Consider the following 24,501-nt stretch of genomic DNA (forward strand, 5'->3'; position numbering starts at 1 on the left):
GAATAAATCCATCAAAGCGTTAAGTAATTTCTGATTACGTTATCCACATTTTGAGCCAGTGCAAACAGATTAAACAGATAAGCCGTCGCCTTTGCCAACCAGACACCTCCGAAACGAGTGCTAATCATTTGTTGCTTCTATCTGCGTTGCCAACAGTTCACGATTTATTTGTCATCTCGCTTAACTTGTATTGTCTATGATATTTTATGATCAGTAAACTTTTACCATTGTTTTACAAAAGATTAATCCCATGTTGATATATTAATCACCCATCAATAACTGACTACAATAATGACATGGCCACCGTTTCAAATAAATTATTTCAGCATTCAAGCTTTATTTAAGATTCTGATAATAGTGATAACCTCCAAATCAGGCTTCAAAGCAGCTACTGTCAGAGGGCAGAATCAATTCAGCAGATGCGTCGCTAAGTAGACAAGCGGAAGGCTTACAGATTAACCTGACTGCTGTCAAGGTGTAAACTTACAGTCGCCTGTAGCCTTTCAAACCGAACCACAAGACCGGCGCAGTCTTGTAAGTGTACCTGCTTCGGACGGTCTTATGGCAACTACCTTCCACGTAGTTGTTCGAGGATAACTAAGGACACGTAACAGAGTGACTGAACGAGCTGCTGTACATTTACCAGGATTAAATTTTTACTAAACTCAACCTTCCGTCGGTTCTTGGCAGAATAACATTATAGGAAAACGAAAAGTGCTAGTTTGCTTTTTTTGTACAGTATTATTTTTATTGTGTTAACCGGTTTTCGGCTTACAAGGCCATCTTCAGACATTTACTGAGTATTGCCACCAAAGAAGTCACAATGTTTGTAAACAACACTGGACGAGAAGTAATACATTTAGAATGGAGAAATCTTTGATAGTGTGGTGGTAATGCAATGTAGAAACTAGCAAGCAGAACAATAAAATAAATAAAAAAAAATGGCTCTGAGCACTATGGGACTTAACATCTATGGTCATCAGTCCCCTAGAACTTAGAACTACTTAAACCTAACTAACCTAAGGACAACACACAACACCCAGCCATCACGAGGCAGAGAAAATCCCTGACCCCGCCGGGAATCGAACCCGGGAACCCGGGCGCGGGAAGCGAGAACGCTACCGCATGACCACGAGATGCGGGCAAAATAAATAAAAGTAAAGTAAACAGGCAAAGCCTTTACACAAAACAGGAACAGCAGCCTTACATAACAGTATATACCAATAAACGAAAACAAAACAAAAATAAAATTAGTAGTTGACCAGGCTACTTCAGGAGGTATAAAACATGGAGAGTGATACACAAACCAATTAAAAGAAGAAAGAATTATCAATGTAACTACAGAATGGGTAAGGAACTTAAGCAATAATCATAAAGATGAACAGAAATGAGTAAATGGAGGAAAACTCATTTACCGTATGTTCCCTCACACTCCTCCATTTTCCTGCATTTATTCGTTTTTGTTTATCTCAGTGATATAAGTTCCTTATATACTCCGCAGTTACATTGATAAGTCTTTCTTCTTTTAATTGGTTTGTGTATCACTCTCCATGTTTTATTCGTCCTGAAGTAGCCTTGTCAAGTACTAATTTTATTGGTTTCATTTATCAATATAAACTGTTATGTAGGCTTGCTGTTCCCGTTTTGTGTCAAAATCTTTCCCTGCTTACTCCGTTTTTATTTATTTACTGTTCAACCTTTTACTTTTTACATTGCGTTACCCCCAACATTGTGAAAGAACTTATTTACTGCACGTTTCTGCTTCAATCTAGATGTGTAACTTCTCTTCCAATGTTGTTTACATACAATACTCATTTAAATGTCTGATGATGGTCTTGTAAGCCGAAAACCGGTAAAATAAAATTTATCGCATATGTCATGAGACACAACACCTTCGTCAATAATATTCTTGAAGGGAAGTACAGAGAAAGGAAAGAAGCTGACGGTGTAGGATGAAGTATTTGGAAGCCATCCAGAGGAATGTAGGATGTGACAGTTACATGGAACTGAAACGAACAGCCACTGACAAAAGAGAGTAGCATTTAGAATATGTGTGTATCAGGCTCAACAGATGAACATTACAAAAATAAAATCATACAGACCTTTAAAATTACACGCACTACATGTAATGAGCGAGTACATATGTAACTTATTTAGATCACGTAAGTTAGAATAATAATCACAAAAAATGGCTTTACTTACTGTTATTAAGGACGTTTCAACGACTTGTTCCCAGAAGTCACCCAAGACGGCCGTCTGATTGCCTCTGAGCTGAAAAAAAATTAATAAAGGTGTAGAATCAGCAATAAAGAACGAACCCAACATCAACAGTTGAGACAATGTCGCACAAGCATTCGTTATCTGAATCCGCGGTCACACGCTTCTACTGTTCCTATGATCTGCGTAATATAGATCACCAACGTTGTCCTGCTCCACTAACGTTAAACCGCAGTCGCTAAGAACTAACCTACATAACATCTTTTGTGAAACGACCGTGTTACGTTTACAGAGAAATAAATTTTCAAGGGAAAATAAATACAAAAATACGTTACAATCGGCTAGTAAAGGGACTACGACCAAATAGAATCCACGAAAAAAAATACGAATATTAACAGAGACACATTTGCGACAACCTACACTTTAAATTCGCCACCTGTGACGGAAGACGTTTTGATACATAGTAGTCCAGAAGACAATCGCAACAAAGAGAAATCTAAATAAAAATTGTGTGGCCCCCCACTAACCAGTGTAAAATTTGTGAAGAGATGGGTAGCCTCAAACACGGGTTTCTAGGTGGAGGGTACTTTATGTACTGGGTTATAGACGTACTGGGTTATGGAGTCAAAATAACTTGGTGACAATGGAAACAATAAACCCAAACAACAGTCATGTAGGTACTGTTACGATCAGAATAACGTTTCACCCTAACTCCTAAAACAACATTGAAAATTCACTAAAAGGAAATACGGTGCATTTCGGCTTTTCCTACAGTGGCAAATCCCATCGTCCACTCACTACCTACTGCCTGGACTGTCAGACACTGACAGACTCATCAGCAGGTCGCAGTGCACTCGAGGAACACACCAGACACGGTCAGCAAACATAACAACGTCGTACCTAGCAACTTCACGGGAACTTTTCAAAACACGTTTATCTACTGAACGACTCACGCTAGACTACTGCAACGAAAACCACTGACGCTCTAATTCACTCTACTTTTAGTCTGTTGATGTCAATACACATTGTTCCATTAACAAAAGTCTACCTTTGCACAAAAAATACGCTTTCTTAGTAGTATTACTGTCTGTTTATTGGATAATAATACGAGCCCTTGATAGTCAATTCATTCTGTGGAAACCGCGCCAACCGCACTTTCCATTATCCTGGTACGTACGGTGCAAGTTTAAGTGATACACCCTGTATATACACAGTTTGTTAATAAAGGTAGTAAACTCACTGCATGACACCGCAGTCATTATTAATTTTTTTAAATTATGTCGTGTAGACCTCTCAATGTACTTTCAATTATTACGCCGTTTCGCCTACCCTCATCATCAGATCCTAACTTGCAACCCGCAGTTCAAAATTTCGACCTGAGACCTTGTAATAAATGAAAATGTAAAGAGTGACCTATACGGCATTTTTTCTCCCCAGTTCTATTCAGTTCTTCCTCATTAGTTACGTGATCTACCCATTTAATCTTCAGCATTCTTCTGTAGCACCACATTTCTAAAGCTTCTGTTCTCTTATTGTCTAAAATATTTATCGTCCATGTTTCACATCCATACACAGCTACACTCCATACAAATATTCTCAGAAAAGACTTCCTGACACTTAAGTCTACACTCGATGTTAACAAACTTCTCTTCTTCGGAAACGTTTATTTTGCCATTGCCAGTCTAAATTTTATATCCTCTCCCTAAATAGCAAAACTCATCTACTACTTTAAGTGTCTCATTTCCTAATCTAACTCCCTCAGCATTCCATTATCCTCGTTTTGCTTTTGTTGATGTTCATCTTACGAGCGTTGGAACTTAAATAGTGACAACTATTTATTCACAACCGATACAAAAGAGTTACATGTTTGCACCTGTTACTGTCCTTCAAAGTAGTCACCAGTGTTGTGCACAACCCGTTGCCAGCAATGTGGAGGGCGTAGTATACCGTTAGCAGAGCCTGTTCTGTTGATGATGCGAATGGAGCGGTATACTGCCTGTCGAATCTCTGGAACAGATCTAAAGCGAATGCCACGAAGTGGTTCCTTCATATTCGGAATCAAATCAAAGTCACACGGACTTAAGTCCGGGGAGTATGGTGGATGGCACAGTACTTCCCAGTCCCATCGACCGAACAGAGCAGCTACAGCTTGTGTTGTATGCGCCCACGCATTGTCGTGCAAAATGATGGGTGTGTTGCGCAGTAAGTGACGCCGCTTATTTCGCAAAACTGGTCGCAGGTGATGCTCTAAAATCGAACAGTAATACTGTGCACTGACGGTCTGCCGTGGAGGAACGTAATGCGATGCATGTCTGCCACAGTTTGCAGACCTTACTTGAAGGCTTTTACCCAACGTGCCACCGTTCTGTACGGCAATGCCGATTCCCCGCACACCTCTTGAAGGCCTTGATGACACTGTCGTGCTGTACGACCTCTGGCACATTCAGTCTTGGTCCAACTCCGTTGTTCCTGTTTCCTTTACTGCTTGCTCAGTATTTAACATGAATAACATCGACGATAGGCTACAACCCAGTCTCACTCCCTTCCCTAACACTACTTGCTTTCATGCCCCTCGACTTTTATAACAAACTATTTTTTTCTGTACAAATTGTAAATAGTCTTTCGCTCCCTGTTTTTACTCCTGCCACCTTCAGAATTTGAAAGAGAATATTCTAGTCAACATTGTCAAAAGCTGTCTCTAAGTCTACAAATGCTAAAAACGTAGTTTGCCTTTCCTTAATCTATCTTCTAAGGTAAGTCTTAGGGTCAGTATTGCCTTGCGTGTTGTAACATTTCTATGGAATCCAAACTGATCTTCCCTGGGGTCGTCTTCTACCATGTTTTTCCATTCGTCTGTAAAGAATTCGTGTTAGTATTTTGCACCCGTGACTTATTAAACTGATAGTTCGGCAATTTTCACACCTGTCAACACCTGCTTTCTTTGGGATTGGAATTAATATATTCTTCCTGAAGTCAGAGGGTATTTCGCCCGCCTCATACAGCTTGCTCACCAGATTGTATAGTTTTGTCCTGGCTGGCTCTCCCGAGGCTATCAGAAGTTCTAATGGAATGTTGTCAGGTCTTTCAGTGCTCTGTCAACCTCTTCACGCAGTATCATATCTCCCATTTCATCTTCATCTACGTCCTCTTCCATTTCCATAATATTGCCGTCGAGTACATCGCCCTTGTGCAGACACTTTATATACTCCCTCCACCATTCTGTTTTCCCTGCTTTCTTTAGAACTGGTTCTCCATCTGAGCTCTTGATATTCACGCAAGTGGTTCTCTTTTCTCCAAAGGTCTCTTTAATTTCCCTCGAGGCAGAATCTATCTTGCTGCTAGTGATACATACCTCTGCATCCTTACATTTGTCCTCTAACCATCCCTGTTTAGCCATTTTGCACTTCCTGTCGATCTCATTTTTGAGACGCTTGTATTCCTTTTTGCCTGCTTCATTTACTGCATTTTTATATTTTCTCCTTTCATCAATTAAATTCAGTATTTCTTATGTTACCCAAGGATTTCTATTAGCCCTCAACTTTTTACCTACTTGATCCTCTACTGCCATCATTATTTCATCTCTCAAAGGTACCCATTCTTTTTCTACTGTATTTCTTTCCCCTGTTCTTGTCAATCGTTCCCTAATACTCTCTCTGAAACTCTCTACAACCTCTGGTTCTTTCAATTTATCCAGGTCTCATCTCCTTAAATTCCCACCTTTTTTGTAATTTCTTCAGTTTTAATCTATAGTTCATAATCAACAGATTGTGGTCAGAGTCCACATCTGCCCCTGGAAATGTCTTACAATTTAAAACCTGGTTCCTAACTTTCTGTCTTACCATTATAGAATCTATCTGAAATCTTCCAGTGTCTCCAAGCCTCTTCCACGTACACAACCTTCTTTTATTATTTTTAAACCAAGTGTCAGCTATCATTAAGTTATGCTTTGTGCAAAATTCTACCAGGCGGCTTCCTCTTTCATTCCTTACCCCTATTGCACATTCACCTACTACTTTTCCTACTCTTCCATTTTCTAGTATCGAGTTCCAGTCCCCAGTGACTATTAAATTTTCGTCTTCCTTCACTATCTGAATAATTTCTTTTATGTCACCATAAATTTCTTCAATCTCTTCATCATCTGCAGAGCTAGTTGGCATATAAATTTGTACTACTGTGGTAGGCACAGGCTTCTTGTCTATCTTGGCCACAATAATGCGTTCACTATGCTGTTTGTAGTAGCTAACCCGCACTCCTATTTTTTTATTCATTATTAAACCTACTCCTGCATTACCCCTATTTTATTTTGTATTCATAACCCTGCATTCACCTGACCAGAAGTCTTGTTCCTCCTGCCACCGAATGTCACTAATTTCCACAATATCTAACCGTAACCTATCCATTCCCCTTTTCAAATTTTCGAACCTACGTGCCCGATTAAGGGATCTGACATTCCACGCTCAGATCCGTAGAACGCAAGTTTTCCTCCTCCTGATAACAACATCCTCCTGGGTAGTCCCGCCCGGAGATCCGAATGGGGGACTATTTTACCTCCGGAATATTTTACCCAAGAGGACGCCATCATCATTTAATCATACAGTAGAGCTGCATGTCCTCGGGAAAAATTACGGCTGTAGTTTCCCCTTGCTTTCAGCCGTTCGCAGTACCAGCACAGCAAGGCAATTTTGGTTGACGTTACAAGGCCAGATCAGTCAGTCATCCAGACTGTTTCCCCTGCAACTACTGAAAAGGCTGCTGCCCCTCTTCAGGAACCACGCGTTTTTCTGGCCTCTCAACAGATACCCCTCCGTTGTGGTTGCACCTACGGTACGGCTATCTGTATCGTTGAGGCACGCAAGCCTCCCCACCAACCGTAATGTCCATGGTTCATTTGTGGAGATAAGCATTGGATGAGAATTAATATTAAAAATAGGAAGACTATTACTAGAAAGGCAAACCAAGACAACCATAAGATTAGAACAGGGTACAGTTCAACATGGAAAGAATTTCAAATGCTTAGCCACCTCAATAAATAAGGATAAAATATACAATCACGAAATAAAAACAAAAATGTAATGTATAAGAAAGCATTGAATAGCAAATAGAAAATGGGGTGTAGAAAACAAGAGACAGTTAGAAAAAGTCTGGTCATATGTTTTGAGTGTAGAGTGGTTTTGTGTGGCATAGGAATGCGTACGGTATGGAAGGAAAATGGGAAAAGACTGAAGTAGTCTGAGTTGAAGATTTGAGGCCGGATGGAAAACATAACTGGAGAAAAATAGTAAAGAATGAAGAAGTATTAAGGACGTCGGTGAAAACAGACAAACACTACAGCATATTTTTAAAGGAAATAAGAAGATTTTTATGCTGCCTCCAGAACATTTGACGAGCAAGTTATTTAGGTTAGCTAAACAGACACGTTAACAGTTATCGTTTCAATTTCGTACATTCGAAAGCAACACTAGTTTAAGGAATTATACCTTGTTCACATACAGTGAGGCTGGAACTGAGCTGAACACAACAGGTATATAGTACGACTCACCCCGTTCAGTGTGACTGTCGGAACAAAGGTCAGCGCAGGGCTCAGGTCGCTGGTAACGTTCCCGTACGCCCTCAGGAGTTCATTGCCGGCCTGACCATTGGCGCAGTCTGAAATGGTTGGGAACGGCAGGCCCAACTCGCCAGCACACTGCAAACATTCGAGGAAGGAAAAATAAAAGACACATTAATTAGCTATACAAATACACAGCTACCCAGCTAACACTGCAAGATGGTTGTGTGCTGCAAGAATAGCTTTACAAATGCGTGAAGTTACACTTCAATAGATACACTACTGGCCATTAAAAATTGCTACACGAAGAAAAAAAGAAGACGATAGACGAGTATTCATTGGACAAATATATTACACTACAACTGACATGTGATTACATTTTCACGCAATTTGGGTGCATAGATCTTGAGAAATCAGTAGCCAGAACAAACACCTCTGGCCATAATGAATGCCTTGATACGCCTGGGCATTGAGTCAAACAGAGCTTGGATGGTGTGTACAGGTACAGCTGCCCATGCAGCTTCAACACGATACCACAGTTCATCAACATTAGTGACTGGCCTATTGTGACGAGCCAGTTACTCGACCACCATTGATCAGACGTTTTCAATTGCTGAGAGATCTGGAGAATGTGCTGGCCAAGGCAGCAGTCGAACATTTTCTGTGTCCAGGAAGGCCCGTACAGGACCTGCAACATGCGGTCGTGCATCATCCTGCTGAAATGTAGGGTTTTGCAGGAATGGAATGAAGGGTAGAGCCACGGGTCGTAACACATCTGAAATGTAACGTCCACTGTTCAAAGTGCCGTGAATGCGCACAAGAGGTGACCGAGACGTGTAACCAATGGGACCCCATACCATCACGCCGGGTGATTCGCCAGTATGGCGATGACGAATACACGCTTCAAATGTGCGTTCATCATGATGCTGTAAACAGAACCTGGATTAATCCGAAAAAATAACGTTTTGCCAATCGTGCACCCAGGTTCGTCGTTGAGTACACCATCGCAGGCGCTCCTGTCTCTGATGCAGCGTCAAGGGTAACCGCCCGCCATGGTCTCCGAGCTGATAGTCCATGCTGCTGCAAACGTCGTCAAACTGTTCGTGCAGATGGTTGTTGTCTTGCAAACGTCCCCATCTGCTGACTCAGGGATCGAGACGTGGCTGCACGATCCGTTACAGCCATGCGGATAAGATGCCTGACATCTCGACTGCTAGTGATACGAGGCCGTTGGGATCCAGAACAGCGTTCCGTATTACCCTCCTGAACCTACCGATTCCATATTCTGGTAACAGTCATTGGATCTCGACCAACGCGAACAGCAATGTCGCGATACGATAAACCGCAATCGCGATAGGCTACAATCCAACCTTTATCAAAGGCGGAAACGTGATGGTACGCATTTCTCCTACTTACACGAGGCATCACAACAACGTTCCACCAGGCAACGTCGGTCAACTGCTGTTTGTGTATGAGAAATCGGTTGGAAACTTTCCTCATGTCAGCACGTTGTACGTGTCGGCACCGGCGCCAGCCTTGTGTGAATGCTCTGAAAAGTTACTCATTTGCATATCACAGCATCTTCTTCCTGTCGGTTAAATTTCGCGTCTGTAATACATTTCGTGGTGTAGCAGTTTTAATGGCCAGTAGTGTACAACACACAAAAAGCATTCAAATGTTAAAGTTGCTGAGGACAAATCGAAGGTGTCGTTGCAGGCCCCTTGCCGCTCACTATATTCACGTATATGGTCTTGTGTCGCAAGCCGTAGATAAATTTGTCACACACGGGGAACTCGAAACGCTGGGAAACCGCAGTCAAGTCCAGAAAGACGTGTGGAGGCTCGATTGTTACGTCTGGTGGGGACCTAAAGAGGAATGGCCTCCTAAAATTACTTGCAGTAGAGGCAGATGCCAGGCCGAGATTCATTAGTGGAATCCTAATGGAATACAATTCACTCATGCAACAGGTAGTGTGGAAACCCCGCATACATTTCAATCGTTAACTTCGTACTTTAGTACGATTAAAGCAGGAGAGGCAAAAGGTCCGACGAAGACAGCGTCGATTATTCAGGGCTTCGTTTAGCCAACGTGACGACATTATGGACAAACCCCAGTGGCAGGCGGTAAAAGGCGTTGCGCATTTCGCAGAGGTTAACCGCCGAGATTCCTAGACCTTACGTTCTAGCAAGAGTCAGGCAGCATGCGCAAATTTCGTGAAATTATCACGTTTTTAAATTGGTGTAACTCAATCTCATGCGACCATATAGAGGTTTGCCACCAGGCGCTCTACCTGTGAACCCGTGGCAATGGAAGGGGAGTGGCGGAGGGGAGTACGTACCCTCAGCCACACAGCATAAAGTGGCTTACCGAGTATATATATATATATATATATATATATATATATATATATATATATATATATATATATACTGAGGTGACAAAAGTAATGGGACACTTCCTAACATCGTGTCGGACCTCCTTTCGCACGGCGGACTGTAGCAACTCTACGTGGCATGGACTCAACGATTGGTAGCAAATCTCCTCCAAAAATAGCCATGCTGCCTCTATAGCCGTCCATAACTGCGGAAGAGTTCCTGGTGTAGGAGTTTGTGCACGAACTGGACTCCTGATTACGTCCCATAAATGTTCAATGGGAGTCATGCCCGGCGAGCTAGGTCACCTAATCATTTGCTCGAATTGTCCAGAACGCTCTTCAAACCAGTGGCGAACAATTATGGTGGTGATCTGACGCACTGTCATCCATAAAAAATTCCATCTTTTTTGGGAAAGTCAAGTCCATGAATGGCTGCAAATGGTCTCGAGGTAGTGATTCGTTCAGCTGGGCAAGAGGACACAGACAGTTCCATGTAAACACAGCCCACACCATTATGGAGCCACAACCAGCTTGCACAGTGGCTTGTTGACAACTTGGCTCCATGGTTTCGCGGGGTCTGTGCCACACTGGGACCCTACCATCGGTTCTCACCAGCTGAAATCGGGACTCATCTTACCAGGCCACCGGTTTCCAGCCGTCTAGGGTCCCACCGATGTGGTCACGGGCAAAGGAGCGGCGCTGCAGGTGATCTCGTGCTATTAGCAAAGGCACTCGCATCGGTTGCCTGTTGCAGTAGCCCATCAGCGCAAAATTTCGCCGCACTGTCCTACCGGATACGTTCGCCGTACGCCCCCTCATTGGCTGGTGTGCTTATTTCATGCAGTATTGCTTGTCTGTTAGCACCTACTTGTCTACGCAAATGCCACTGCTCTCGTTCGTTAAGTGAAGCCCATCGCCCACTGCATTGTCCTTGGTGAGACGTAATGCCCGAAATCTGGTATTTTAGGCACCCACTTGATACTATAAATCTCGGAAAACTGAATTGCCTAACAGTTTTTGAAGTGGAATGTCGCATGCATCTAGCTCTAATTACCACACTCGAAGTTTCTTAATTCCCACCGTGTGGCCACAATCACGTCGGACACCTTTCGACATGAATCGTATGCCCTGCCCCTTTACTCAGAGAGTGATTTGCTCTTATGTACCGTTTGATGAAGTGTGTGTGTGTGTGTGTGTGTGTGTGTGTGTGTGTGTGTGTGTGTCGTCCCGCCGCCGCAACTTGCGATCGGGCGCGTTATGGAAACCACAGTGTAAACCAAAAATGTTTTATTTGCAATACTTAGCTACACCTTTCAGGTACTTCTTTACATAGTCACATCTCCGGTTCTGACGCTTGTCGAAGCGTTGCACCAACTTTCCGATACCTTCGTCACTCCGTTCCTCTAGTGATTTCCGTCAATTCCCGACGGTGTCTGGGCCCAAATGCTCTCCTCGTAGTCAGAAGTTCATGTGAGCAAAGAGATAAAAATAAGAGGGAGACAAGATCGGGCTGTATGGTGGGTAATGAAACACTTCCCATGGGAAACGCTGCAGGAGCGTCATCATTGCACGTGCAGAGTGTGGCTGAAACTGGCATGGAGAGGCAAACGCATGGCATTTACGTTATACGGGGTGCATGAAATCAGGCGAAATCCTTCAGCGGGTGGTTCACACTTGGCGGGAGAGAAAATTTTTCGGGCACCTTGCCGTGATCATAGTGCAATCAGAACTAAAATGTTCGACATGATGCGACAGACGGACATGCTAGCGAAACAGCGCAGCACATCTGCACGAAGCTTCGCCGGATTTTCACTGTGGATTCAGTTTTGCAACCGATCGTAGGTTGCGAAAAAAAATCGCCCATGCAAGTGCATCGTTACCTCTGCAGTTAAGAACAGGGCCATAAGAATAATAGCTGACAGTAGCACACGGGCTGGTGGCATTACCAAAGGTGAGTCCGCTGTGCAGTCATATTCAAAGCAGAATGTTTCGATAGGCGGTATATGGCTGGCAAGATGCCGTGTGGTGGCTGGGCCATGTGAGCTGAGCAGGCACTGAGCAGTGAAAGGGGGTGGGCGACCCAACTGGAGGTCCCAAAGAGATACCGAGGGAGTCGACGGAGCACGCTCTTGAAAGTGGAACAGTATGGCCAGAAACTGACAATGTTAAATCTTCGTATATCCATAATTGAAACGGACGACTTGGGACGTCAGCTGGTATAATATGTTAAAAAATTACGAAATTCCTCCAGCCGTATTAAGGTGTTGGTTTTATTGGCAGGTAGTTTCGACGTTGTTACAACATCATCTTCAGGCCCATACTTGTTGACAGCAACTGTATGTGTCTAACACTAGTAGTCAGTGGTGAGACAGGTGTGTTCCATGCGGAAGGTAGGTAGGTACGTAGGTAGGTAGGTAGGACTACCTGCCTTCCGCATGGAACACACCTGTCTCACCACTGACTACTAGTGTTAGACACATACAGTTGCTGTCAACAAGTATGGGCCTGAAGATGATGTTGTAACAACGTCGAAACTACCTGCCAATAAAACCAACACCTTAATACGGCTGGAAGAATTTCGTCATTTTTTAACATAGACAATGTTACAGTTTAACTTTAGAATATTCTCTGAAAACACTGAATCTACTTCCAGACGAAATACCAGAAATCTAAACACTGGGTTCATCTCTCATTAGTGCGATGAGCCCATTAAAACGGTTATCATTTGCACATAACCGTTATTGACAAAGCTATTGACATACACACAGACGTAAAAAGTTGGAACATCGATAAGGAGCCGTACAACATAAACGTCTTTCTACATCCGAAAGACGATGTATATTGAAAATTCACGCCACTTGCACAAGAGTGGCGCAAATGAGGTTGCTTTAAATGTACACTGTAACATTCCTGATCGTTAGTTACCTTTCAGATCGGACGTTGTCAGTTGAAGCTAGTCAAGAATGCCTTTAAGGTGACAAAGATGCCGTTATCAACACCTCACTGAGTTTGAACGACGTGTAATACGGCTATGAGAAGGCGGCTGTTCCTTCTGTGATACTGCACAAACGCCTGGCAGGAATGTGGCAGCAGTACACGATTTCCGGCAGCGAAGTTCACGAGAATATTTGGTCGCAAGAAGAAGTTCAAAAAATGTTCAAATGTGTGTGAAATCTTCTGGGACTTAACTGCTAAGGTCATCAGTCCCTAAGCTTACACACCACTTAACCTAAATAACCCTAAGGTCAGACACACACACACACACACACACACACACACACACACACACACACACACATGCCCGAGGGAGGACTCGAATCCCCGCCGGGACCAGCCGCAAGAAGAAGGTGCTCCTGACGGCCACGTAGCATTACCGAGAGGGGAAACCAGCGTGTTCGGCGTACGGCTCTGGCAAATCGTACTGCACCTGCAGCTTCAACTTCAGCAGCAGTTAAGGCCACAGTGATGCAACGAACTGTCACAAATCGATTACTTCTGGGCTACAGCTCCGAGCCAAATGACTTGTAAGCGGGCGTTCCACGGACCTCAAACCACCGCCATTTGCGACTTTACTGGTGCCGAGCCAGAGCTCATTCGAGGGCAGGGTGGAGGTCTCCTCTGTTTTGTGATGAAAGCTGGTTCCGCCTCGGTGCCAGTGATGGCCGTGTGTTGGTTAGAAGGAGGCCTGCGTGCTAGACCCACTGGAACTACACCTGGAGTTTACGGTCTGGGGTGCGACTTCGTATCACAGCAGAAGCACCCTCGTGGTTATCCCATGCACCCTTACTGCAAATTTGTACTCCAGTGATTCGACCTGTTGTGCTGTCACTCACGAACAGCATTCCAGGGGGTGTTTTCCAACAGGATAACGCTCGCCCACATTCTGCTATAGTCATCTAATATGCACCGCAGAGTGTCGACATGTTGCCGTGGCATGCTCGGTCACCAGATCTATCTCCAATGGAGCACGTATGGGACATCTTCGGACGACAACTGCAGCGTCATTCACACACAGCATTAACCGTCCCCGTACTGACCGGGGAAGTGAACCTCCGTGTCACAAACTGACACTCGGCTCCTCTTGTAATGGTTCTCTATTTACGTGACCACTACGGCACTCCAACCCCAGTTCTCGATACCAGTAATATCGTACTACTTTTGTGCGAAGTAACAGACATATTTTTGTGACAATATTCAAAAAATGGTTCAAATGGCTCTGAGCACTATGGGACTTAACATCTGTGGTCATCAGTCCCCTAGAACTTAGAACTACTTAAACCTAACTAACCTAATGACATCACACACATCCATGCCCGAGGCAGGATTCGAACCTGCGACCGTAGCAGTCGCGCGGTTCCGGACTGCGCGCCTAGAACCGCTAGACCACCGCGGCCGGCGACAATATTCACATTCGGTTTTATTAATGTATAGTTACTCCGATGTATCGATATATTACAGTGATGTGGTTCTTGTGTGTATTCATTTCTGTGAGACTGTCATAATATTTGACTTATTTGTGACCGTTTTGGCGCGAATGCGCACAGAGCAGTCCATGTTTCACATTGCAGAAGTTGTTATTTCGCTTTATAAAAGAAGAGTTAAGTCTTGTGTTTGGTTAAAGTGGAAATTAAATATATGAAGATTGATACAAAACTGTTTTCTTGATGATGTGACAATAAAGAAAACGTATATGTGAATTTACAAGAAAATCAATAAAAATGTGGATCGTGAACACCAAGTCAAAAATTATTTCTACTATACCATTGTTCTGATCTGGGATTCTTTGATCATTAAGAATTTCCTGAAAAACGCATTCATTAGGTCTTCAAATATTGCTAAAATACAGATCTGGCCTTCCAGCTGTCAAAGTGAAATCACCCTAGAATCAAGAAGATGAGCCATAACAACTTCGAAGAAATCTACGTGGGAATCCATTCAAGATAAGTGCCAAAATTAATGACTTTTTTACAGTGACTTCATTATTTCCATTCTGAGGATACCATCCACAATCAAAAAAATGGTTCAAATGGCTCTGAGCACTATGGGACTTAACAGCTGAAGTCATCAGTCCCCTAGAACTTAGAACTACTTAAACCTAACTAACCTAAGGACATCACATACATCCAAGTCCAAGGCAGGATTCGAACCTGCGACCAGACCGGTCGCGCGGTTCCAGACTGAAGCGCCTAGAACCGCTCGGCCACCCCGGCCGGCTCATCCACAATCAACAACTTTGTTGTTGCCCGATAAAGCAAACATATACTGCGTGAGCAACATTATTAATCTGATTTCTAACCTACTTTGCAAGTGGTGGCATTGTCAGACTGTACAACACAAAGCATGCACATTTCTATGTTTGCATTCGAGATTCTGGCGGTCACATCGGTTATTAATGTACCAGCGTTTACACTTTAAATGGCTTATCTCGCGCTTACATTAACCTGCGGTCATGCACTGTTCATAAATTACACATGTTACCTAGACTAATATATTCCAGAAATTTCACTACGCTACATTATTTTTTTCGTGGTGCGATGTTTTTGCGTTATTGTACATTAGAACAACACAGGTACTGCAATATAGTACTGTAAGTTTCTGAGCATCGCCTGAATCAAGTAGGCTGAATTCCTTTGCTCTTGTTTTACTTCTATGATGAACTTGTGGAGTTCTATGGTTACAACATACGACATTATGTCTGCTCAATGCACTATCCATTCGTTTCAAATGGCCTTCCAAGTCCTTTCCTAGATATGCCGGAATTACAATCTCTTACAGTAAAGTAATATTACAAAAAAGTAAGCACATTGAGATAATGGATTCATACCCCATTTATAGAGACATAAATCCTCTCCTTTTTAATGACCGACAATTCAACAAAGCTTCTCCTCCTACCAACATTAACCCTCAACTCTGATTCCCTTTCCAAATTTCTTGTTCGTTTCCTTCGGTACTTGCTCAGTGTACAGATTCATACGTATTGAAATATCAGTGACCTTGGGTTACGAAGGACCCTGAAAAGATAGCTCACAGTATAATGTGTGCTGCAGGTTTGCAGAAATAAAAAGTTTCAGACTGTACTCACCTTTTCTGAAGCTGACTCAACGTCGGTGTAGTTGCTCATCATACACGCGGCATACGAAACCTGCAGCGTTCTGCTCTCAGCCAATGCAATGCCACACGCGTGTAGCTTGTTGCCCAGACATTCCGTAGGCCCGTGCTGACAACTAAACTCGTAGCCGCTTGAGGTCGTGGTGACCTGGAAAGAGGAGGATAAGAACGTTAGCACAAAAAGACAGTGATGTAAAGTGATATGTAAAGCTCAACTCTCTCTAATACTTAGACCAGTGATGACAGATTTTCCAGAATTTGAGGAGTCGGATGAGCCACCGTCCCTTTGTTTATAACTGCAAGCAAGGGCGTCAGTCTCCATGTGACAGGACAGAGCTAGAGTATTAGCTCTAACGACGTACTCTGAGGCGACAAAAGTGGTGGCACACCTCCCAATATCGTGTCGGACCTCCTCTTGCCCGGCGTAGGACAGAAGCTGGACGTGGAATGGACTGAACAACTAACTGAAAGTCCCCTGCAGAAATATTGTATCACGCAGCCTCTACAGCCGTCCACAACTGCGAAATTGTTGCCGGTGCAGGATTCTGTACATGAACTGACCTCTCGATTGCGCCCCATAAACGTTCTAGGGGATTCGTATCGGGCGATCAGGGTGGCCATATTATTCGCTGAATTGCCCGGAATGTTCTTCAAACCAGTCGAGTAGAATAGTATGACCCAGTGACATCGTGCGTCGTTGTCTGAGAACATGAAATCCACGAATGGCTGCAAATGGTCTTCAAGCAGGTGAACATCTACATCTACATCGCAAGCCACCCAACGATGTGTGGCGGAGGGCACTTTACGTGCCACTGTCATTACCTCCCTTTCCTGTTCCAATCGCGTATGGTTCGCGGGAAGAACGACTGCCGGAAAGCCTCCGTGTGCGCTCTAATCTCTCTAATTTTACATTCGTGATCTTCTCGGGAGGTATAAGTAGGGGGAAGCAATATATTCGATACCTCATCCAGAAACGCACCCTCCCGAAACCTGGCGAGCAAGCTACACCGCGATGCAGAGCGCCTCTCTTGCAGAGTCTGCCACTTGAGTTTGCTGAACATCTCCGAAACGCTATCACGCTTACCAAATAACGCTGTCACGAAACGCGCCGCTCTTCTTTGGATCTTCTCTATCTCCTCCGTCAACCCGATCTGGTACGGAGCCCACACTGATGAGCAATACTCAAGTATAGGTCGGACGAGTGTTTTGTAATCCACCTCCTTTGTTGATGGACTACATTTTCTAAGGACTCTCCCAATGAATCTCAACCTGGTACCCGCCTTACCAACAATTAATTTTATATGATCATCCCACTTCAAATCCTTCCGCACGCAAACGCCCACATATTTTACAAAAGTAACTGCTACCAGTGTTTGTTCCGCTATCATGTAATGATACAGTAAAGGATCCAAGTATTCGCAATACATTACATTTGTCTATGTTAAGGGTCAGTTGCCACTCCCTGCACCAAGTGCCTATCCGCTGCAGATCTTCCTGCATTTCGCTACAATTTTCTAATGCTGCAACTTCTCTGTATACTACAGCATCATCCGCGAAAAGCCGCATGGAACTTCCGACACTATCTACTAGGTCATACATATACTGTGAAAAGCAATGGTCCCACAACAGTCCCCTGTGGCACGCCAGAGGCTAAGGTGCACCAGAGCACTCACTCCGTCCCATGTAAACACAAAACACAAGACACCACCAGCTGGCGCGGTGCCTTGCTGACAAGTTGTGTCCCTGGCTTCGAGGGGTCCGCGTTGCACTCGAACCCTACCATCTGCTCATACCATCTGAAATCGGTAGTCATCTGCCAGGCCCGGATTTCCAGTCGTCTAGGGTCCAAACGATACGGTCACGAGACCAGGAGAGGCGCTGAAGGCGATGTCGTGCTTTTAGCAAAGGCACTCGCGTCTGTCGTCCGCTGCCACAGCCCATCAACGTCAAATTTCGCCGCACTGGCAAAACGGAACCGTTCGCCGTACATCGTACAGAGACTTAGTATTAAGAAAACAGTCTTAAGGGGGGTAGGACGTCAAACTGGCCGTCTTGGAGTAGGAGAGACACCACAGGACATTTTAATTTCCACTGTCTATACTTTTACGAATAAATTCATAGAACTTCGTCAGCATGGACAGGAAGGATTAACGATTCACAATCATAGCAGTGGAAGTTCAAAAATATAACAAAATAATTTTTTTACGTGTGAAACTTCATCATTTTTTCACTTCTATTGGCTGCGTTTGTAGCTATATGCACACGTTTCTTCATAAGTAAGAGAGATTCTTCGATGAATTTTGTACAGCATAAAACCATACTTACAGGTGTACGAAACACTAGAAATTATTTAATTTATGAGAATATCAATGTGCTGTTACATTTTAAACTTCATCTTTACAAAAAACTCAAATTTTATAGTTACTTAACTCAACTTTTACCACAGTTTTTAATAGATTTGGAAAATTCTAGTTTTATACACCTGTACCCTATGGTTTGTATGCTGTGCAAAATTCATTGAAGAATTTCCCTTACTTATGAAGAAAAGTGTACCTATAGCAACAAATGCAGCCAATGGTCAGTGAAAAAAAGGTGAAGTACAAATGTAAAAAAATAAATTATTTTCTTTTATTTTTGAATGTCCACCACTATACGTGTAAATCCTGAATCCTTTCTGGTCATTCTGGCCACGTTTTATGAATTTATTTTTAAAAGTATAGACAGTCTATATTAAAAATTCCTGTGCTGTCTCTCCTGCTCCAAGTCGTCCAGTTTGACGTCCTACCCCCCTTAATAGCGTTTTTTTGTTTATTTAGTGCCGACCGGTTTCAGTCAATGGCAGGGCCATCTTCAGGGCCAACATATGGCCGGCTGCTGGTGGCGTCACGCCTACCAAGGCCTGTTCGGACGGAGTTTAGTTTTCTTCTGTCATCAAAGAGTACCAGCGTCTCTTAATAGTGCTACTAAACTTTCTTCTGCACACAAAAAATATTTCAGTGAACAGGGTAAATCTCGTATAAAGTGTGACTTTAGGTGTCAGAGTGAACTTATCTATTTCTACGAAGGGAGACTGCTAGTTTTTGCAGGCTTTCTATGTGTTACTGAAAAAACTAGATATTAGTTTAAGATGGGATAACAAGAGGTAAATGTACAGTGTGTAAAAGTAGTAGCAGAGGCAGAAGTGAGCCAATAATATAAATTATAACACAGTTAAGATTACTGACTGCTAGGCAGTCCAAATTGCCCAGTTTTGTTTACCAAGCTGCGACATAGCCGCGAATGGAACAGTGACCCGAAAATGTAGAATAAATTTCTTTTATTCCACGTCTGTGGTCACGAACGTTTAAGTCCTCATACTACCGGTTTCGATCAGCAATGACCATTTTCAGATCTGTTTTATACGAACACGTTCTAATATTGTGGAGCAATTGACGATGACACTATGGCTTCAGTTTATTAGGACATGTTTTTATAAAACGGACCTGAAGATGGTCATTGCTGACCGAAACTGGTAGTCTGAGGACCTACAAGTTTGTGACCGCAGACATGAAATAAAAGAAAGTTATTGTACAATTCTGTGTAAATATTCTGGCTTGATACAGTAGAACATGATAAATCGTAGCATCGTTACAGGGACGTAATCTGGACAAGGGGAGAGACTCACGGTTGCCTTCCCGAAAGGAATCAGCACCGGCCGCACCAGCTCCGGGTCCCTCAGGACGGCGGGCAGCAGCTGCTGGACCACGAAGTCGCGTGAGTCAGGGCACTTGGCCTCGTAGTAGACGGTCGCCAGCACCGGCGAGGAGCTCACGCCCTGCAAGTAAACAACAACAACAACAACTAGAGGCGGAAGGTGTCAACATATCAAACGAAGTGGAGTATCGGCAGAAAGAGTATTGTCGGAAGTGGAGTGAGTCAGAGAATGAAGGAATACAGGTGAAAGAGGAATAGAGGATGAGAGAATACAGGTGAAAGAGGAATAAAACTCGAAAAGTGGAGCCAACTGAAACGATAAAACAAAAACGTAAGGGATGACGTTACAGTTTCCACATTCGAATCAAAAGTTCAAGTGGAACAGAGAACGTAATTGAACCTATATCTACATCTACATACACCTACATACATACTCCGCAATCCCCCATACGGTGCGTGGCGGGGGGTACCTCGTACCACAACTAGCCTCTTCTCTCCCTGTTCCACTCCCAAACAGAGCGAGGGAAAAATGACTACCTATATGCCTCTGTACGAGCCCTAATCTCTCTTATCTTATCTTTGTGGTCTTTTCGCGAAATGTAAGTTGGCGGCAGTAAAATTGTACTACAGTCAGCCTCAAATGCCGGTTCTCTAAATTTCCTCAGTAGTGATTCACGAAAAGAACGCCTCCTTTCCTCCAGAGACTCCCACCCGAGCTCCTGAAGCATTTCCGAAACACTCGCGTGATGATCAAACCTACCAGTAACAAATCTAGCAGCCCACTCTGAATTGCTTCTATGTCCTCCCTCAATCCTACCTGATATGGATCCCAAACGCTCGAGCAGTACTCAAGAATAGGTTGTATTAGTGTTTTATAAGCGGTCTCCTTTACAAATGAACCACATCTTCCCAAAATTCTACCAATGAACCGAAGACGACTATCCGCCTTCCCCACAACTGCCATTACATGCTTGTCCCACTTCATATCGCTCTGCAATGTTACGCCCAAATATTTAATCGACGTGACTGTGTCAAGCGCTAAACTACTAATGGAGTATTCAAACATTACGGGATTCTTTTTCCTATTCATCTGCATTAATTTACATTTATCTATATTTAGAGTTAGCTGCCATTCTTTACAGCAATCACAAATCCTGTCCAAGTCATCTTGTATCCTCCTACATTCACTCAACGACGACACCTTCCCGTATACTACATCATCATCAGCATTGCTATCCACCCTATCCAAAAGATCATTTGTGTAGATAGAAAGCCGGCCGGTGGGGCCGAGCGGTTCTAGGCGCAACAGTCTGGAACCGCGGGACCGCTACGGTCGCAGGTTCGAATCCTGCCTCTGGCATGGATGTGTGTGATGTCCTTAGGTTAGTTAGGTTTAAGTAGTTCTAAGTTCTAGGGGACTGATGACCTCAGATGTTAAGTCCCATGGTGCTCAGAGCCATTTGTACATATAAAACAGCAGCGGACCTATCACACTTTCCTGGGGCACTCCAGATGATACCCTCACCTCCGATGAACACTCACCATCGAGGACATGTTGAACATGTGTTGACATAACCATGTGTAATTAAAAAAAATCAAAAATTCAAGAAATTCCAAGGACCAGACAGGATTTGCTTAGAACAGATTAAAGGCGTTGGGAGTATTGGCTAATTTTAGAATTTAACATCTGATCGACAGCTGCTGGCTAAAATATTAAAATTCCAGAAGACTGGCTTACAGCAAAAGTGTTGTCATCGTTTAAGAAATGATATCGTAACAAAACTTCAAACTCCCACCAGGTCCGGTCACAGGCCGACGGAGTTTGCTTCCAGAAGCTCTATGGGTCCCCTGTTAATCAGAGTGTTAGAATCTGAGGCCATATACATGCAGTTACCGATTTCCTAGTCTCTTCGGCGTTAAAATGGTTGAAACAGCGTTTTTAAAATATTTTTCTCACTTTCGGCATTTGCAAATATCTGAATTACGCAATGAGACTTTGTGATCATCAGCACGTATGGTTAGGTGGGACTTCGTGGCGTTTCGTAGTATCGGTTCGGCTTGTACACTGGTTCTCCTTCAGTACATTAGTATGAAAGAGATAAGACAGTAGATTGGTTTAATAATTATTTAAAATAATCACTCAAAACAAACCTACTCTCTTGTCTTTTTCATATTAATCTCTCAATAACGCTCTCTAACGTTTCCACAGAGTTGCGTAAGTAATTTCTCACCATAACTGATCCTTCTTTGTGACTTTCAACACGGGGTATTAGGCAGTGCCCCACGTCGCTCGTGACGTCTAATAGATCTGCATCTACATCTACATCTACACCCGTACTCTGCAAAACCACTGTGAAGTGCATGGCAGACGGTGTGTTCCATTACACCATTTATTAGGGTTTCTTCCCGTTCCATTCACGTATGGAGCGCGGGAAGAATGACTGTTGCAATGTCTCCGTGCGTGCTGCAATTATTCTGATCTTGTCTTCACGATCCCTATGTGAGCGACACGCAGTGGATTTTAACAGAGACGTCATTTAAAACTGGTTCTTGAAAGTTTGTTAGTAGACTATCTCAGGATAGTCTACATCTATCTTCAAGAGTCTTTGAGTTCAGTTTCTTCACCATGACTGTAACACTCACCCACGGATCAAACAAACCTGTGATAATTCGTGCTGCCCTTCTCTGTATACGTGCAATATCCCCTCAAAAATGGTTCAAATGGCTCTGAGCACTATGGGACTCAACTTCTGAGATCATTAGTCCCCTAGAACTTAGAACTAGTTAAACCTAACTAACCTAAGGACATCACAAACATCCGTGCCCGAGACAGGATTCGAACCTGCGACCGTAGCGGTCCTGCGGTTCCAGACTGCAGCGCCTTTAACCGCACGGCCACTTCGGCCGGCGCAATATCCCCTGTTACGCCTATTTGGAACTGGTCGAACACGCTTGAGCAACATTCTAGAACCTGTCGCACGAGTTATCTACAAGTAACCTCCTTTTCAGACAGATCGCACTTCCCCAGTACTCTACCAATAAACCGAAGGCTGTACCCACGACTGAATCTATGTGGTCATTCTATTACATATTTCTACAAGGTGCGACACGCAGCTACTTGTATGAGTTGGTAGATTCTAACAGTGACTCATTGATATTATAGTCATAGGATTGTACATTTTTTCGTTTTCTGAAGTGCACAATTTTACATTTCTCAACATTTAAAGCAAGTTCTCAATCTTTGCACTACTTTGAAGTCTTATCAAGACCTGACTGAATATTTATGAATCTTTTTTCGGGCAGTACTTCATTATAGATAACTGCCTCATCTACAACTGAGGTTACTTCTGATATGAGACTCCCTGGAAGATTAAAACTGTGTGCCGGACCGAGACTCGGGACCTTTGCCTTCCGCGGGCAAGTGCTCTACCATCTGAACTACCCAAGCACGACTCACGCCCCGTCCTCACAGCTTTACTTCCGCCAGTACCTCGCCTCCTACCTTCCAAAAGCTGTGAGGACGGGTCGTGAGTCGTGCTTGGGTAGTTCAGATGGTAGAGCACTTGCCCGCGGAAGGCAAAGGTCCCGAGTTCGAGTCTCGGTCGGACACACAGTTTTAATCTGTCAGGAAGTTTCATATCAGCGCACACTCCGCTGCAGAGTGAAAATCTCATTCTGAAAGGATAGTAGCTCAGACCATTTACTTCGTTTTTTTAGTTCGTTAGTAAAACACTGTCTAACAATGGCTACACCGAATGGTGCTGGTATTAGCAGTTAACTTTACTTCCACTTTCACACTGAAGTTTGTGATTGCTATAATGCTTTTCCAAACCAAACTCTCACGCTATAAAATGTCGACTGTAGCCTTCATAATTGTTCAAGTACTAAGAGTCCGTTAACTGTTGCTAATGGATAATAAATACGATACTGATTTGTGCACTGATTTCCTATGTAATTACGCGCAACCTCTGTGAATAATCCGATTAATTATTCACTGTTATCCTATCACTCGACTAAATACTTCCAGACTCACAGTTTACCAACATCTGTGCGACTCAACAACATGCTATCGTTTAACACGAAACGTGAACCACGACTACCCTCGCCTCGAATAAAGGCGCGCAGACAGCAGTGGCTGACCAGTGTTGAACGAGGACTCTTGTCGGTGAAGGCGCGGCCAGTCCAAATGTTCCAGAGGTCCAGCGATGGGCAAAGGGTACGGCTGACTATCGATACTAGTGCCTCTTACAGAGTTCGCGGTGTAAACAATCCACCTCTGATTGTTGGAAACTAAGGCTACAGTTAAGTACATAAAAGTACAAAGTAATATCTTAAATCTTCCTATTTCTAAACCCACCACCTTTTGACGATTCACTGGTAAGTGAAAACCCACCGATTTTTGTGGCATGAGGTTACAAACAAAATAAAAGAATTTCGTTGAATCTGACACTTTCTTTCTTACGGGGCTTAACCAAGAGGCTCTTATGTTTGGTTTTTCGCTGCAGAAGGAAAGGGATGGGGTCGGTGCTGTACCCTGGGGCTTATAGCCTCCTGCAGTACA

The 24,501-nt window shown here is 43.5% G+C and overlaps 1 protein-coding gene across 1 annotated transcript in view; it reads right to left on the reverse strand.

Annotated features, from left to right (window-relative positions):
• Window positions 1–24,501, reverse strand: part of LOC124551131 (GILT-like protein 1) — a 47,684-nt gene that overhangs the window by 3,797 nt on the left and 19,386 nt on the right. Inside the window, exons 2-5 of the mRNA XM_047126092.1 lie at window positions 19,912–20,061; window positions 16,222–16,395; window positions 7,757–7,903; window positions 2,203–2,271 (exon numbers count right to left, since the gene is read on the reverse strand). Coding sequence (XP_046982048.1) covers window positions 2,203–2,271; window positions 7,757–7,903; window positions 16,222–16,395; window positions 19,912–20,061 — 540 coding nt within the window. The remainder of the gene's footprint in view (window positions 1–2,202; window positions 2,272–7,756; window positions 7,904–16,221; window positions 16,396–19,911; window positions 20,062–24,501) is intronic.

This window comes from Schistocerca americana, chromosome 9 (genome assembly GCF_021461395.2).
Source record: "Schistocerca americana isolate TAMUIC-IGC-003095 chromosome 9, iqSchAmer2.1, whole genome shotgun sequence".
Lineage (NCBI taxonomy): Eukaryota > Metazoa > Arthropoda > Insecta > Orthoptera > Acrididae > Schistocerca > Schistocerca americana.